This window comes from Phaseolus vulgaris, chromosome 6 (assembly GCF_051622355.1).
Source record: "Phaseolus vulgaris cultivar YP4 chromosome 6, ASM5162235v1, whole genome shotgun sequence".
NCBI classification, from domain to species: Eukaryota; Viridiplantae; Streptophyta; class Magnoliopsida; order Fabales; family Fabaceae; genus Phaseolus; species Phaseolus vulgaris.
Genome location: NC_143503.1, coordinates 16,004,553 through 16,024,057, shown reverse-complemented (window position 1 = coordinate 16,024,057; position 19,505 = coordinate 16,004,553). Strand labels below are relative to the sequence as shown.

Here is a 19,505-nt window from a genome sequence, read left to right as displayed (position 1 = left end):
ACTGAATCATATATAATGTGCATTTAGTGTTTGGGTCGTGTTAATTTTATCGAAAGTGAACGTTCGTTTGGAGATACTGGGTCTTCTCGTATTTGGGTCGATTTTTGAAGTTATGGTGTGCTCAACATGTACTGCTCTGACTAATGGTTCAGAGACTCAAATGTTCGGACTATGGACATAATATGCCTTGATCGGGCCATGGGTCAAACATGCCGAACAGTACAAAAACTAATTTAGATATTAATAATTTTTTTAGTCTCTAAAATAGTATCTAATTTAGTAAATATAAAACCTAATTAATTTTGATCACTAAAATTGGTTTCCATTTAATGATTTTCTTGTAGTGTAAAGATTATCCTGTTTCTTTGATTCCACATCACCCCCACTATTGTCATCTGCATACTCTTCCATGCTCTATTATTTTTTCTACTCAAATGCATTAGATAGAAATGTTGAAAGTGTGTTATTGGCTTGACATGCTGGACGTCCACCCCTGCTCTTGTGTTACATAAGTTACATACCCCCAAGCCATATTACATATGAAAAATAAATTATTTACATTTTCCTCCTTTGATTCACACATAACACATAACCTATTAGTTAGTTGTAGCCCTCACCTACTCACAATGTCCTTTTATGCCACCCTATTATGTATAAGCCTCCATGAAAAATATTGAGAAGATGGTAAAGTATTAGTTTTCCAAAACTCTCTAAACTCCTCTTCCACTTGCCCAACATTGGTTTGATGAATAATGTCATAAGCAGACCTAACTTATTAGGTTTTTGTTTCTTTTCCTTAACACACCCATCCATTCTCGTTTTCCTTATGTAAAAGTGTCACTGCTATTTGTTTTAACAAAGTATTTACCTGAGATAGTTCACATTCAAAATATGCTCTTCTCCACTCCTTGTTCCATTCCCATATTTCATTATTCCAAATTCCCATTTCTACAATTGCGGCTTGTTTATTTATGGAATTATTATACAAACTCGGAGATCTTTCCTTCAATATACCATTTTCTACCCATCTATCCTCCCAAAAAAAATACTATCTCCTCATTTCCTAACTTCCATTGTATACCACTCTTCCCTAGTTGCACTCCTAATGTTCTTCCACCACCTAGATTCATGGCAGCTATGTGACCATTTATTCAGATTTGTCTCAGTTCCATATTTTGTCTCTAAAACTTTTCTGCACAAGTTATCATTTCCTATTCCCAATCCTCATCTCCATTTACCTAGAAGAGTCAAATTAAAAAATTTTAAGTCTCTAATTCCTAGCCCCCCCCCCCCCCCCCTTCTATTTTGATTTACATATCTTCTCCCACTTTACCCATGTTATTCGTCTACCATCTCTTCCCCACCCCTTCTAAAAACCCTTATATATTTTTTCCTACTCTTTAAAAACTCTTGTGGACATTAAAAAAAGGATGAATAGAATAATGGCAATGTAGTAAACATATTTCAACAAGCATATTCTACCTGCAAAGGATAAGTTATTTCCTTTCCAAATGGATAATCTATTCCTAATTTTCTCAATAAGCTTTTTTCACATGTGATACTTTCTTGGATTACCCCCAATTGGCCTTCCTAGGTAAGTGAAAGGTAAAGACATAATATTACAATCCAACACTTCTAAGAACCTGTGTAACATATTTGCCTTTACCTTACACCTCTTAGTTTGGGTTTAGAAAGTTTACTTTAAGCCTAGAAACCAATTCAAAACACTTAAGAATACTTTTTTATTACTAACACATTTTGTGGTTCAACTTCACAGAAAAAATGGTATCATCTGCAAATTGGAGCATACTTATTTCTATACTTGTACTCCCTACTTTCACACCCTTCAATAGTTTTTTTCACTTCAACTTGTGTAACCATTTCCGCCAATCCTTTAGTTTCTATGATAAAAAAAATGGAGCCAAAGGACCCCCTTGCCTAAGACCTTTCGATGGTTTGAACTCCCTAGCAGGGCTACCATTCACCAACGCTGAAATTGTGGATATAGATATCCCTTCATCATATTAATCCATTGTTTGCTAAAAGCTAGCCTTTCCACCATGTATGACAAAAATTCCATCTAATTGAGTTGTATTTTCATAGTCAGCCTTTACTATGATACATTTGTTTTTCTTTTGCCTCTAACCTCCTCAATAGTATCATATGTGACCAAAACGCTATGCATTAGTCCTTCCCCCTCTAAAAATACTACCTACTTATGATTTATCACTCTATAGAACATATTCTTTAAACTAAGAGACAAAGTTTTAAATATGATCTTGTAGACACATCCCACTAAGGAAACTGGTCTAAATTGGTCTAAATCATGTGGTTGTCACATTTAGGTATAAGAGTTATAAATGAGGAATTATATCCCCTAGGACACTTACCTACACTATGGAATAGGTTTGCAGCATTTTAAATACTCCCTTTCAAGATATATCAGAATGTCCTTATGAATGTGAAGTTAAACTCATCTGGACCTGTGTTTTTGCTTCCTTCACATTCCCAATCTGTTGTTCGGATTTCCTCCTCTTAAAATGGTTCAGTTAGCATCTTATTGTCGCTATCTGTAATAGATTTGAATTCCACATTTCCTAAATTGATAGTAAATTATCCACTCTCCTTAAACCTATTCTCATAGTATGATCTGACTTCTACTGTCACCATTATTAGTTTCTCACTCCAATCGTCTTGTACCTTGATGGATGGATTAAAAGTTATTTTCTCGGGAAGCAGACTAAATCAACTGTAGTCAGTTGAGGATTGTCGTATCTACAGGGAATTAGAGTTTACCAAAGTAGTTATAAATTTCAAGATGTAGTGAAGATAAAAGTTGGTTTCATATATTTTTGTAAATACCTATAATAATCCTAATATAATATTTAGCGAGGGTGAAAATTTGACAAACGAAGGAAATAGAAGGATAACAATATAACATACATGTTGGGATTGAAATAACTTTGTGAAAATATTTTTTATTGTTACTTATAAGTGTTATGTGTGTTCAAGTTCATTGTTCATTATGGTAAAACCAAGTCAATTCCTTGCATAAGGTTACCTAGAACCATAAACTATCACAATCAATTACTTGCATCATAATAACTTATTTATGCATTAAGATGGAACATTTCAAGCCATATACTCAATTCCATTCTCGACAGTTGACATATATCGTTGATTTCATAGGGTTCAAATACATGAAAATGTCTTTCAATCTCATTCATGCTCCAAAGGCGTCAATGGTCGTTCCTCACCATTAAGAATTGAACATACTATCAAACCAATAGAACTTGAATCTTAAATAAAGAACATACATCATAAATAGAAATAACTTAGAAATATCACATTGCTTTTCAATCCCAACAGGATAAGTTTAGCAACTTATAGTAAATCTTATATTGAGGCGCAAGAATGAGAAGTTAAGAACAACAAACATGGATCCCTAAATGATGTTGGCCAACTTAGGCTTTTGATAATCTCCTTTAGAGTTTGTCTCTATTTCAGCCTTAAGGCTTGATCTTATGACATGATATGACTCTATAATTCACCTTCTCATGAGCCTAGGTACTTTGAACCCTTACTCTGAGCTCTAAGCCTTCTATGCTCTTTAACCCTCAATGCTTAAAATGAGGCACAAAAGCCTCTATTTATAGAGTTTAGTGAGAGGGTTTCAACAAATTTAACTTCTACTTGGTGCTGGTTAATCTGCTCACCAGATTGGCTTTCTTCAGCTAAAGAAATCTTTTAGACTTCAAGCCCCTTTTTGGGCTTCATTAGATTCATATGTTAAGATATTTGAAAAAAATTCGAACGAGATTCACTTTATACTTCTAGATCTGAACTTTTCTCAGTTCTCGAGTTCCTCTTTCATTTTTTTCTCGAATTAGACGTTTTATATAGAAACTTCTTATATGATGATATTTTTGTGTCTTGAGCGTGTACATGTGGTTGTTGTACTATGAATACTTTCCACTTAAGTATTAATTTGAACATTGAAACTTGGTTCTTATGTGTTTGATCTTTCTACGATCTTCACGTTGCTCTTTACCACTTTCTCATATTAAACGCTTTGTAAGGAAACATCTAATCTGATGTTTTTCTACGTTTTGATGATTTGTTTGAACTCTAAATCATTTCTCTATTTTTATATTTTCGTTCATTGGAGCTTGATATTTCTTTAATCATCATTTGCGCAAATCTCGTACTATAGCATCATTACTTTTATGTTAAACGCTCAATAAAGAAACTTTGGCTTTGATGTTTTCTTCGCATCTTTATCAATTAATATCTCATTGTGAAATTTGAAATCTTTCTTTACTCGTAGATATTTGACAGTTGAAACTTATACATAGTAATTCTTTGAAGTTGCATGAATCTTGCTTAGCACTTCATCTTTTTACCATTAAACGCTTGAAGAGGAAACTTCTTATTTGATCTTCCTACCTATCTTTTTATGCTATAACTTTTTTTTTTGAAATATTTTGAACCTGATTGACAATAATAATTTGCATTAAAATACTTGAGTCAATTAGAATCACTCTAATTCGAAATTAGATAAACACATTTACAAATCTTCTATATCACTCACTTATTCGCAACATTGTATTCAAATACTTTTCAAGTTTGTGCAATTATATTCGTACGAAGTAAATCAACCATGTATATGAAATCATATTTATCAAAAGATATTTATAAAAATCATTTAATAGTCTAATCAAGATATACTCTCTTTTACAAAATGCTTTAATAGTGTATTTTAAAAACTTTCTATACTAAGAAAATTATGACAATTAAACTCATTAGTGCATTAAATGATTTATGTTTCAATCAAAAAATATATTTCATAAAGGTAGAATTTAATGATTTTGAAATGCTCTGCTTCGTTCAAGAAACAAAAACTTTATATACTAGATTAAACAACATCACTAGTACAAAAAAGCTACAAGACGACGAAGAATAACAACAGCTAAAAAAAAACCTTCGTAGCAAAAAGCACGATGACATTTTTGTAAATTTTTTGAATTTTCAGTCAGAAATAACTACGGTGGTACACTGAACCGTCGTTAATAATTAAAATGGGCACAAATAACAACGATTCAATAATGTAACCGTCGTTATAAAACTGAAAAATAAATCAAAACCCTCAGTCGCGCTCAAACTCACTTTTTTCTCCCTCGCGCTCTTCTTCTCCATTGAGCACCGCTTGCAACTCCATTGTCGTCGTCACTGTGCCTCTAGCTCTCCTTTCTCCCTGCAAACCTGACGAGCTTCTACCCCACAGCTCCAAGCTCCCCAACCCTTATAACCCCTGCACCACCCACCAACGTCTTCTTTCCTCCGCGTATCTTCATATCTCACTGGTGGTCGTCACATCTCTCCTTTGCGAGCGCCAACCCTTCGCAACAACGCCAACAACACCTAAACCCTAAATCATTATAGAAGGTTAGTTAGTATTTTTTTAATTTTTTTACTTAATTTTATAATAAATATTTGCATGCTATGTGTTGATTATTTAGTTGATTAGTTAGTAATTTAGGGTAGTTTTAAGGTATGTATCATCATTAAAAATAAAGAAAGCAAGACTCGTTTGCTTTGTATAATTGAGGCAATATTGTAAAATTCATTAAAAATAGGTAAAAAATTATTTTGATTCAAAAAAATTTGTGGAAACTTCATTTAGTGTATATTTGATGGAGGAGTCATTATATTGAATAGTAGAGGGATGGATTTGGAGTTGCCAAAAATTAGTGCGAAAAAACTTCAAATAGTCATAACTTTTGATAGATAAGTCGGATGGAGACGCGTAAAAAATGAAAGTTGTTCGAAACGAGGTAACGAAGGTCATGGCCAATACCTAAAGGTATTTATTCCAAAATTCCATCATTTAATATCATTTTTTTATTTTTAAGTATTTAGGTATTTTTCAAGTATTTTGAGGTTTTAGTTCTCATACTTACACTTGGAAAAATATTCTGAAATTTTTCATATTTTTCATGATGTTTCCTAGTATAATTTAGAGATTTATCAAACCATTATGATTATGATTATATTACATTCACAAATTTATTACTCATACATTACATTACATAATGTTATGTGTGTGTTTTAACATGAAATCTTATTATTTCAGCGCTTATTCTGGATATAACATCTTGAGAGGGAGGAAAAGTGCTAGTGCAAGTGCAAGTGAAAATGCAAAAAACTCACTTGGATGCACCTTAAGGTAGCCATATATAATACTTTAGAATGACATAAAAAAAATTCATATAGTTATAGAACTTTTTGTACACTTTCATATTTAAATGATGATATTAGGTGCATGATTGTTATGGAAATTTGATATTTTATGTAGGATTAAAGTGAGTATATAATAAAAAAAACATTTTTTTAAAATAAAATACACTTTTAACGATGTTTTCCACTGGAATCGTCTTTAAAAGCCCTTCATAAGCACTTATAATGACGGTCCCCAGCCTAGAACCGTCGTTATAAACAAATTATTTATAACAACACTTGCAACCATGGTTCGGAACTTCCTTTATATGGTCTTTTTAACCGTCCTTAATGAGCTAATTTGTACTAGTGCATGTTTGTTTTGATTAAAGACTATATGAATCAATAATATCAAAATGAGTTTCAAAAATATTTAAGAGTCACTAAAAATGAATTATATATCATAAGTATAAGTTTTAAAGTATAAGTATAAGTTTTAAAGACTCCTTGACGCGATAGAGCGTCTATCCTTAGAATGAAGTTGTGATTGTTTAGTACTACGTTGAAGACCAAATGACAATTCCTTATGAATTATCTTGCATGTTTGAATATTGAGATTGTTTGTTAATGACATTTGTCTTAATCCAAAACACTTTTAAGCAACAATGAGCAACTAATATGTATTCAGCTTCTGCTATGGACAAGACAATTTTTCCTTGTTTCCTACTAGTACATGAGATTAAGTTACCTCCCATGAAGTGACATCCTCCACTTGTTCTTCTTTCTTTTATCTCCTTTAAGATATCTAAACATTATTTTAACTGCAGAAAGGTATACTTCCCTTAGATTTGTATTCAGTGGTGTGCACTAGTTTAAAGTCTTTCTCTAGGCCAAGTGACGTTATAGGATGCATTGGAGTACTCATTGGTTTGGCATCGTCTAACCTGAATCTTTTTGAGCAGTTCTTTGACATACTTAGATTGATGTACAAATATTGTATGCCTATTTAATCTTGTTTGATTAACTTGTTTCTGAACACCCATTTTTCTCCTATGATGACTTTTCCTTGGGGTGGCTCTACAAGCGTCCACACTTCATTCTTCTATAACTAATCTAGCTCCTCTTTCATAGCATTTACCAAACTTTCATCTTCGAGACCCTCATTGATATTCTTAGGTTCCATCTGTGAGATCATAGCAACATAATCTTTCACTTTAGATCTCGTAGAAACACCTCTTCTAGGATCTCCTATGATATTGTCTACTCGATAATTTTGTTGAATTTCTTTCAATAAACTCTTTAGACTTTCCAACTAGATCGTTTACTACTCTGATTTGAACAGATAATTCTTATTGGTCATCTATTTGATAAATTAATATAAAATATATAAAAATTGAAAAATATGATTGTAAGATGTGATGAAAAATATTGGACGAATTTTTAAAAAAAAAAGTAATGATAATTAAATGAGAAAGTATAAGTTAATATAAAATCAAAAAAGTGTTTAAAACTTCATATTGACTTAGAGACTTGTAAGTTTATTTAGATATGAATATAGTAATGGAAAGTTATAAGTTATATTAATACTAATTTACGTTTTTGTTTCTAGTGTAATCGATTTCACTTACTCCAAAATCTCACAACAGTTCCCCTTGATTAAACATGAGAACCTTGGAAACTTCACTCACATGTACCTAAAACCCTAGCAAGTGGTCCCCACTCATGTTGCGTAACATTTTTTCTTAAATTAGGTTTATCTTCTCAAGTATAAGAAAATGTTGCGTCTCTTTAGTGTTATGGTCAACTAGTTGTTGATTGCTTTGCTCTAAACCACTCACAACCATTAATTCCTCTACCCCAAACTACCACTTAACTTCAATCTTCTTGGCGTGATTCATGCATAATGTTGTACTACATAAAGTTGGTTGTTCAATAATTCAAGTGCACTTTATAGAGATTAATAAACCGTAGCCGTATAATAGTTTGAAAAAAAAAGGTAATAAAACGTCCATTGTTTATATATTAAATATTTCTCAATTAAGATAATTTAAAGTAATAACATATGATTTTAATATTCTAAGAATAACTAATTTATGTATTGATAATATCATGATTATAATTTTTTTAAATAAAATTAATTTAAAAAAAATTAATTAATATTTATTAAATTATATACTATTTTAGAGATTTAAAAAGTGAATTTCTATTATTGATAAATAGTTTCTAATTAACTATATCTAATTACTTATTAAAATTGTAGTTACCGATTATTTAGATATAATTAAAATATTTGTACCTAATTAACTATTAAAATAATATATAATTTAGTTAAAATAATAATTAACTACTTTTTAAAATTAATTTTTATTTAATAATTTTTATATATATTAGTTTTACATTATTATATATTACAAACTCGATTTGATGAAATTTCTATCCGTACAATTTATATTTTCAAGCTTCCTACCAATTCATTTGTGGTACGGAAACGATACATCTTGAGAATCAGTTTTCGTTAGATAAATGTCAAGTCGACATAAAGCAAAAGTTGAAGAAAAAAAGAGGCCATGCAATTTAAATGCACATTTCCTTTAAATATATTCTTAGCAAGTGGTGACTTCTTTTAGTTAGTTTATTTAATATCTAATTAGTTAGTTACTTTTGCATCTTTTAATATTTATGTGGTGAGGAGTGTGTTTGGTAACACTAATAAATTAATTATTAATTTATTTAATAAATTAATTTGATTAATAAATAATCATTAAATAATAATTAATTTTAGATATCAAAATAATTAGTTACTATATTGACTAAATTAGTGATCATTTTATAAATACAAAATTATTGGTATCTAAATTAGTTTTTATTATTAATAAAAAATTATAAAGTAGTTTATAAATTGATATCTAACTATTAGCTGTCAAAGTTTTATCTACTATCTATTTGTATTTTAAATTAGTCTTTATTAGTCTTTTAAAGATTAATTTAGAATCTAAAATATTAATAGCTAAAACTTTTATAGTTAATTTAGATACTAATTTAGAAACTAATCTATAATTTATTTTATTAATAATAGAAACCACTTTAGATACCAATAATTTTTTAATTTATAAAATAGTATCTGGACCTACATATATGCTGCATATTTTCTCATATACATAATATAATTATAGCACGTTACTACAAACATAACAAAATAATAAGGTAAGTTATATGAATTTTAAAAGAATAACAAGAACAAATCCATGATAATTCTATCCCACCAACCATTTATACAAGAAAATACATACATTCTCATTGACCACACATATATAACAAAGAATATTGGCCAAGGAATATTTGACAGGCCTTTAGAAGACTGATGATTATTTTACGACAAGTGTACCGAGTCAAAATAATAAATTGTCTCTAAGGATGGATATCGAATTCATAAGGAACAGTTCTAAAATCTCAAGTATAATATTCATTAAATATGAAAAGATGTGTCAAAGTTTGTTTGAAATGTTTGTTTGTATTATGAATTTGTGAGAAATTAAATAAAAGCAAAGTAAATGATTTGGATGAGTCAATTGGGAAAATTGGGATTGGGGTTCATCCTTCTTACTCATTTGTATTTTCAATTAATAAAAACATATAACATTTCATCTTGATTGACATTGATGCACATATAAAAACCATTCATATCGATTCCTCACATACAAAATTATTAAGAATGTTTCCTAAATATTGATTCCTCCTATATCTATAAAAACTCCTTATCATCATGAACATATGTTATAAATCAATTAACATTTCAAATTTATTCCTAACATTCAAATATGTTAAGCATTATCATTTATGTAAGATGTTTAGAAGTACTTTCCAGTCAAATCTAAGGATCAAAATCATGAATAAAGATTCAAACTTTAATGATATAAGGAAAGACCTAAGTCATGAGAGGACCATGCATGGGGTGTGCATAGTACATTCGGGTACAACACAAGCAAGTGTTCTTTGGAGAAGCTGAGGCCCGTTAGGGTTAGGGTTTCCAAGGGAAGATCGCATGCATGGCACGTGAATACTTAGGGCACCCATAGAACAGATGGCCCCGCAGCATAGCTGCATGAGTTGGTACCTTAACGGCCATACTGTAGTCGTTGCACTCCAGTAAAAGGAAGTCTTATGTTCCAGATTACGCTAAGATTGTGTAATAGCGGCGCAAGGACGTTTTCCCAGGAACCCTAGATATGAGTAACATAATAGAAGTAAACCCTAGCTACAACCTATATAAAAGGGTGGTAAGAACCCTAACAATGTACACTGTTTCTAAGACTACAACTACTTTATACACTTACTTTTTTTTTGCCCCAGTATTGACTTGAGCGTCGGAGTGCAAACGGCCGCCAAGGCGTCCTTTTATCTTTGCAAGTGAGAAGTTCTTTAACCCAGGAAGTTCGATTCTCAGGTGGAGACAGGCAGGCCAGAGACTACCGTTCGAGTCAACCGGCAAACAAGTCAACCGGCGAGAACATTGACCACAAGTCTTCCTTCAAAGCAATGGGGATTTGTATGATTTCCTTTCGATGTCGTTTAATTAACTAATGTTTGTTACCTAATTTTTTTAACAGAGATATGGATGACTATCAAACTCCAATTAGACCCCGATTCGGACAAGGCAGCAGAGGACCTACTAGATTGAAGCGTCTCTCATTGAGACGTGCTGCTAGTGAGAAGACACATGTTGACATTGACATCAACACTGAAGTGGTTTCTGGTCTGAATGCTGAGATGTTTAACAACTATCTTGGAGTTCTTTCTTGTGAGAAGCTCTTCATTTTGATTAATTCATGGGATAATGTGTTAGAGGTTGATCGAAACATGCTCTGAGAGGATGTTCGGGTAAGCTTTACATTATTATTGTTATCATATAATGATTTTTAATATTCATTGATTAATTTTAATTTGATGATATTATTTTGCAGGCAAATTTTAAAATCCCTAATGTGGAACCGCTTCGGTCAAAGATTATATCCAATATCGGACTTAAATTACGTCAGTTTAAGTCATCACTGACGACGAAATATATTTTTTGACAAGCTTAAAGGCGAAAATTCTTGTTTAAAGTACAAACATATTGATGAAGAGACATAACGTCTTTTTTTTCAAAGCCATGAATGTGAAGCTTGGAAGGAAAGTGAAGTTACTTAACTATTTTTGTTTATATAACATTAATAACTTAATATTATTTAATTCACTTTGTTTATTTCATTTATAACAGGATCATCAGAAGAAAGCTCAAGAGATAACTTTAAAGAATGTTACCCCGCACGTACTGTCTCGTTCGGGGTATCGAAAGCTTGAGCAATCACTGATGGAGGAAAAGGTGCAATCCAAACAGGGGACTGGGTCTGATTTTGATACAGGGGTCACTGCTCCTCCATCACCATCTTTGTGCCATGTAAAATGGAAGAGGGCCCGAATTAAAAAATCGGGTGCATTTAGTTTTGTTCAATAAGAGATAGTTTGCGAAAAAAAATGTAAGTTATTTTTATCCTCTATTGCATTTATTTTAAAACATTAATTATATTAAAAACTAATATGATTTTGGTCTTTTCCAGGATTCCTTGAGCTCCCAAGGTAATTTTGTCCCTGAAGGTTGTCGCGATATCCTGTTTGAAGCAATTGGACGACCTGAGCACTGTGGTCGTATTCGTGCAGATAGAAAAGAGGTTGGAATTAAACTATATTTTGGAGTTGCACCACGACACTTATCCTCCTCCCCCCAAGAGACCAAAGCATAAATGACGAGTAAGATACATCAAGAATTAATGTGCGGAGTTTTGCGACTCCTACAACATCAGGGAAGGATGTCATTGGCCAGACGAGCCAATGTGAGTTACTGGTAGAGGGCTTGGCCAATGACAGTTACTGGTAGAGGGCGGCATGCTTCCTCAGGTGGTGGCCATTGGAAAATTCTATTAGCCACCACCTTACATAACGTTCCTCACTCCCTTGATGTGGTAAAGGTAACCGTTGATGTTATCAAGAGGCCACCTTACATGAAAGTTTAATGGATTTTATTAAGGCATGTTATTGATTGATTAAAACACTTTTATTTTATACAATTATATTTTGGTAGTTGCTATATTTATTTTGTTTAAATTAGACTTAATTAGTAAATACTTTTGTATTTTTTGCAGCTTGAAGGCATTGAAGACTATGAAGACAATCTTAAAGAAGAATGAACTTATTTATACTTAGTAAAGAAACAATACATTATATTTATTTAAGTAAGTTTGTAGTTTTAATTTTGAAGAGTTGATCATTATCACTATACTTGAAGATAAATTTTTATGTAAATTGAATACATCCATTGAAATATGTGAGATTTATTGTTGGGTCACTACCATTTCGATACACATTATACTTCAATACTTATTCTTTCCATCTTGAACTTTTGTATGAGTAATTCTCCTAAACTTAAAACAAAATGTATTGTTGTTTTTGTCAATACTTTAAGCAATGTTTATAAATTGTGGTTGTTATAAAGATTTTAGGCAATATTTTTAAAATTATTGTCTTTATAAAAACCATAACATATTACAAACGACCACACTCATATAAAAAACCGTTGCTTAAACTTTAGGCCACAGATTTATGTTGTTGGTTAAAGTAATATTTATTGTAGTGACTTCCAAAATTTTTGTAAAGTTAAAACCCATAAATATAACTTTCATAAAAATTATAAAACCTAATTTGAAAAGTATTCAACCACTCAATGCCTACAAAATCGTTGAGTGAATTTAACAAAATGCTTTTTCTCCAATAACTCTTGAGTCTAATTCTACTTAATAAATTTTGATCCGCTAAAAGAATTTATATTATTATGATGAGGAAATTATGACTCATTAAGAAAATTAGGATTCGTTGAGCGATTTCAAATCCCGGAGTAATGTTCTCTCTCCAAATAGAATTTGCTAAATGGATTTAAACAGATTCTATTATTTCTGAATAAATTTTAAAATTCCAATTCTAAATTTCAATCAATTTTTCTTTTAACAAAACATATTTAAACCTTGTAAGACACGATTTATCCAATTCAAGAATAAAAAAAAATTACACATTCAAGAAAATACAAATGAAAAGCCGTTAAGGTAATCCCAAGTTATGGGTCTAAAAACATCACCAGCCTCACACTCTATCACTTCCAATTGCTCCTTTGTAAGATGCATGTACACAACCCAATCACCATTCCCTAGAGGGCTCTTCATTGGCATAACATAACCAGCTTCACCACCCCAAGGAAAATGGAAGGAGCCAAACACAACCTTCCCCCACCCAAAATCCATCTTCCCCTCCAAAAACCTTTGTCCACAAGACACCACAAAACTCCCTCCTTCACTGCTTCCATCACTGTAAATCCTCGCCACCCCACTCTCTGGTCTATGAGCCTCCACCCAATCAACCAGCCCCAAGAAATGCTCCTCTGTCATCGCCTCCTCCAAGAACTCGTGAACCGCATCAGCCACAAACCCTAACGGCTTCTCCATCAACTCCTCCACCACCTTCTCTCCAAAGGGTATCGAAACAACGTTCCCAAAGTAACACCCCATCAACGCTTCCTTCACTTTCTCACTTTGGCACAGTCTTCTCCTTCCATCAACCACAACTCCCATTCTCGCCACCACCCTTTTGCCCCTCCTCTCTCTTGAAGCCGCACGTGCAACCATCTTCCACAACAACGCAGAGAAACACTCAAGCTTTGTACGTTTGCTGCCATTGCCACTCACAAGGGCTTGCATGCTGTGAAGTTTCTGAGCAGTTACGTAGTATATGCGACTGAAGTGGGGGGTTGTTATGGTTTCAGGAGGGGTGAGCTTGGAAATGGGGGTGTACATTTGATGAAGGGAATGAGGAATAGAACATGGACGACGAGGACTAAGGAGGGAGCGAAGGAAACATGGGCTCATAGTTGTCGGCTTCGTGGGCTGGGCCATCTCGGCCCATGATGTAAGGAACATGTTTGCTGAATACCCATCTGCTATGCGATGATCAAATGAACATGCTACAACTATTCCACCACACTTCAGTGATGTTGCCTGCATTAGGTAAATTCATCCACAATCAATTAAAAGACTCTAATTCTAGTTTTCCAAACAGTATCTCAGAATATTACAATTGGAAATTTAAGTCTAACTCAATCTCATAAAACTGATTTATGGAGTGAGGATTGCACCTACTAAAATATTCTTAACTCTAGTCAATGTGGAATGTCCAACACATCCTCTCATGCCGAGAGTGACAGCTCGTGCGTGAGACAACATATTATGAGTGATTCAATAACGACCCGATAGCGGGTAGCATGATAGAACCAACAAACACTCGTTAGGATAAACTTTAAATGACTCTGATACCATATTACATAGTGGAATTTAAGCCTAACTCAACCCCAAAATCCGATTTATGGGGTGAGGTTTGCACCCACTTATATACAATAAAATATTATCTCTAATCGATGTTGGATCTCCAACACAGAAAAACATACTTCTCACACAAATAAAGTTTATTTGATACTCTATAATAGTAAAAAATCAACAACTCTACAATATTTTTTTTTTAAATTATATTAAAATAATACATTTTTTTTTATATGAAATGAATGTAAATGATGTCAATATATTTTTTATAATACCCTTTTCCTTAGTGATACTTTGAAAACCACAAAATAAAATACATTTATTATACACAACTCAAAATATTCATATTTTAATTAAATTTATTTTATTTTTTAACTTAAAAAATACTAATATATACTATTATTTTATTAAAATAATTTGTTAGTAGGTGTATTTTTTTGGAGGGTGTCAAAGTCTAATCTTCCTTAAAGAATATAGCAGCCACACATTCTATTTTGATTTGTGTAGTAGATATATTTTATTTTATTTTCAAAAGTATACCCATATAGATAGCAGCCACACATTCTATTTTGATTTGTGTAGTAGATATATTTTATTTTATTTTCAAAAGTATACCCATATTTAGCAGCCACACATTCTATTTTGATTTGTGTAGTAGATATATTTTATTTTATTTTCAAAAGGGTGATGTTTGTAATAAAAAAATTTAAAAAATAAAAAAAGGTATTTAATGAAAATATAAATAAAATGTAAAATATTAAAATAATTTTTAAAATTAAAAAATTAAAATATTAATATTTAATGAGGTAAAAGAGCAATGAGTCTCGAACATTCATTTTCCTTTTCAAGTATACCCATGTCCACGTTCTTTTTTTTTGTATTCTCTCTGACCAACTTGTGTCGCTTGGGTGCGAACTAGAACTTTTTGTCACAATCTCACAATAGGTCTAAAATCACAGAAAAAAACTTGTATTTACCCCACCTATTAATAAGTTGTATTCCAAAAATACAAACCTAATTAACCATTAATTGGTTTTTTTCCTTTTGTTTGTAAATAGTAACAAAAAAGTGTGATGAACCTACGCACCAACCTACAAAGTCGAAGTGGATAAATAATGAAAAAGGTGAGCCGAAGATATGTGACTATATATATTCAACAAAGTCAATTCCAAAATAAGTACAACGATTATTTCTTGAATTCCATGATAAGACAATTCATTTCGTGATGTCTGTATCACTCCTTTTAAAAATTAGTCCTTGACCATCATTAATTTTCCTTATTAATATAAATATAATATTTTTAAAATTTAAAGAGATACTGTAACAAGAGTAGGTATAATTTTTACTCTAATACTTATTTTCTCATGGTGTTAACGTTAGTTTTTAACAAAGTAGTTTCAAGTGTTTTTCTTTTTTAGGTCAAAGCAGTTTCAAGTTTGATTGCTATGTATATTTAAAGAAAAATTCTTGTCGCCAAATAGACGGTGGTAATAGGTTTACACTAAAACACCAATAAATTAATATTTAATTTATTTTTTAATATAAAATATTATTATATTATTATAATTTGCTGTTAAATAGATGTGATTTATTTTATCGGTGTAAAATAATTGTTTTCCTAAATAAAATATGAAAATTGAAGTTTTTACCTGGACAGCAAGCACACCATTTTTCTTCTTTGGAACAAACTTGCCTTCAATAGATTGATCTGGGTTGTAAAAGTTGAGGTTCTTTAGTTCAACATCTGCCTCAGCTTCAACAAAATCAACCCCACGATTGTTACAAAGAACTTCAGGTTCATCCATGTTGTTTAGCACCACTTCACCAGCAAACACATAATAAGATATTAGGGTTTGTGCCAAGGCCTTCTTCAACGACCCCACCATGGATCCAAAGGTCATTTTGTTGGTGCCACAATCCTCCATGGTTGTTGTGGATGTGAGAATAGGTTTCTGGTAGCAAAGGAAAACTCCTACATCCACTGGAGGTAGAAGCAGGTCAAGATTGGAGAGTGGAAGCCTATGTTCTTGCATTGGTAACACTGCTGCCACCACCTCTTCACTTGTCACATACACTGGAAAATCTCCATTTTCAGCACTCATTTTTTTATGAAGATGTGAAGGTTGGTATCAAAAAGTGGGTTGGGTTGCTGAGGTGAAGTTGCTTGTCGAGGTGGTGCATTTATAAGCATGATGATGTGGAGATGATGATGGGATCAAACCACGTTCTCCTGTTACTTTTTCCTTTTCCCTGGATTAAAATAATCCATGTCAAAAAAAGTCTAATTCACAAATGGTATGTTTAAAAGGCTGCAAGTAGGAATTTGTATTTGTTTTTACTTTGTTTTCTATTAAAAAAATCTTTATATTTAATCTTTCAAATACTTCAAATTAAAGATTTTATACTTCTTACAAAATCAATAAACTTTTATTTTGGTCTTTTTGCAGTATATATATTTTATATTTAAAATATGAAATTATATACTTTTAGTTTTTAATAAAGTTCTCTTTAAAATTAATAAATAAATCTAGCAGCAAAATCATGACCATATATTAGGATGGTTATAATTCACCCGTCATAAAAAAAAAAGTGGTAAAATTATAAATATAAAATTATTTATTATGTGAATTATCTTTTTATTTATCATAATAAATGAGATAGTAACAAAATTGTAAATACAAAATTACATCAGCTATTTTTTTTATCTGTCATGGTGACAAAATTGTAAATACAAAATTATTTATTAGGTCACTTATTTTTTTATCTGTCATAATAAATGAAATCGAGTCTAAATTATAAATACAAAATTAATTATTATGTGAATTATTTTTCATTTCTTTAACCTTTATGTGAATTATGTCATCTTCTTAAAAAAAATCATTTTCGAAAATTCTCAAAAATTAATAATATGTTTTTTTAATTTGATGATTTAATTATACAGGATATATATTATATTCATCCATTAAATAAACTAAATAAGTCTTCTTTTTACTTTCTATTTCAATTTTTTAGTATTATAATACAATATGCACCTTACATTCTAATTCAATTTGCTCCTGATGGGTACTTTAGTTTGCCTTATTGCAGGAGCTTGACACAAATGTCAATCTATATGCCTTGGTTTTCAGAGAATCTGTTTTGAATGATGTATTAATTTTCTATTACTATAACTTTTCTTTTTTATTTGTGAAAGTGGATCAATTGTGATTTAAATATGGTTTTTTGGTATTTTATTACTTTGTCTCTTATTATAAGAAAAATTTGAAAAATGTAGAGGCTGACATCTTACTTTAAAATAGAATGAAGATGTGGAGAAGATTAAGATGTGGCCCACACCTTAATTTCTCATAATTTTTTTATTGATTTCTAATTAATCAAATGTCATTGCACTATTTTTAGAAGGCAAAAAAGTGATATGTTATTCAAGAATCTGATGTGCACTGGTGAGTAAATATATCCCTATACAAGTATTTTTTTTACTCACATTATGTAGTCTGGGTTAAAAATAAGTATCTCTGTTATACAAAAAATTTAATAAATTGTTATTTTAGTTTAATTTTAAAATCAATTTTCAAATTTTGAAAAAAGGAAATTGATTTTCAAATTGATTTTACTAAGGTCATGTTTAAATACAATTTATATAAACAAGATGACTATAGACTTAATTTTTTAACATTTAATGGTTATGATAAAATCTTCATAAGTTGTATTTAATCCGTTTCCGTGTTTAATTTTAAGTAGTTTTTCTTTTTTATGTAGCTTGAACGACAACGGAAAAATCTATTTCCAGTAAATAATATGCTAGAAGTAGTTAATAACAATTTTGTATGAACTTCAATATATTAATTTTTTTAAAATTTATAATTATTTATGATAAATCATTAAGATTTTATTTTAAAAATATTTGCTTGAGAATTATAGTTAATGTTATTGTAGTTATATCACAATTTTTTTTTTAAAAAAATACATTTTCTATACAGTTATTGTTAAATTTGTTATACAAAATATTATATTTTATGATTGTTTTGTCTTTAACCATCATAGAAAATAACACAATCCATAATGGTTAAAATGTTATTTATCATAAAAATAACATATTTTATGATGGTTAAAATAATATGTGTCATAAAAGTAACATTGTCTATAATAGATATAATTTCAATTATCATAGCATGTGTTCTTTATTATGATGGTTAATGGTTAAAGAAAAATCAATCATAGAAAGTGAAACTTCTATGATATCTCTTTTAAGTATGACATAGAAAATAAACTTTTTATAACGGTTATACAACCGTCATATAAAGTACATACTTTTTTTATCACTAAGTCCAAAATTGACATAAAAAATTATGTTTTAACTGTCATAAAAAATATTTTCTCCATTATTGATTTTAAAAATCTAAATTTTTTTGGAGATATCAAATCTTTGGATTAATTATATTTCAAATGAGTGTTATTTGGAATAAATATTAACCTTTCATTTATTATGAGTTTTACAAATCAAAATGGTTCATTTTAAAATATCTAAAATTACTTCAAGACATAATATTATTACTAGATAGTAAAACTTAAAATTATTATAAATTATTTAGGGACTAAGATAATGTTAAATCCTAAAAATTAGTTCAGTGGAGAGAAAGAATTAAGGAAAAAAAATACTATATGTAATAAAAATAAAAATATGTAATGCAGGTTTAAAACCAAAATCAATTTTCTATATACAAAAGACTTTATTTTAGTGAACAGAGCAATGTATTGGATTTGGGGTTAATTCAACAATCATTTTTATACTAAGTAAGAATGCTCACTAATTTATGTTAAATTTTTTCTTCTTGATTTGGTAAGAAAAAGTAGAAAAGAATAAAGAAAATTTAGATTCTAAAATTAAAATTT

General features: G+C 30.5%; 1 protein-coding gene across 1 annotated transcript; it reads right to left on the bottom strand.

Moving 5' to 3' along the window:
* Positions 1-13,211: 13,211 nt before the first annotated feature.
* On the bottom strand, positions 13,212-16,848 carry LOC137831071 (coniferyl alcohol acyltransferase). The gene is made up of 2 exons (XM_068638586.2): positions 16,262-16,848; positions 13,212-14,294 (listed from the first exon to the last, which is right to left on the bottom strand). The coding sequence occupies exons 1-2, from the start codon at positions 16,712-16,714 to the stop codon at positions 13,320-13,322; spliced, it is 1,428 nt and encodes a 475-aa protein (XP_068494687.2). The 5' UTR covers positions 16,715-16,848; the 3' UTR covers positions 13,212-13,319.
* Positions 16,849-19,505: the final 2,657 nt, after the last annotated feature.

Excerpts from the sequence above, each read along its gene's own strand:
- LOC137831071 (XM_068638586.2), bottom strand. The coding sequence starts at position 16,714 with ATGAGTGCTGAAAATGGAGATTTTCCAGTGTATGTGACAAGTGAAGAG. Across the intron at positions 14,295-16,261 it reads ATGGTGTGCTTGCTGTCCAG|GCAACATCACTGAAGTGTGG; the intron begins GTAAAAACTTCA and ends TACCTAATGCAG.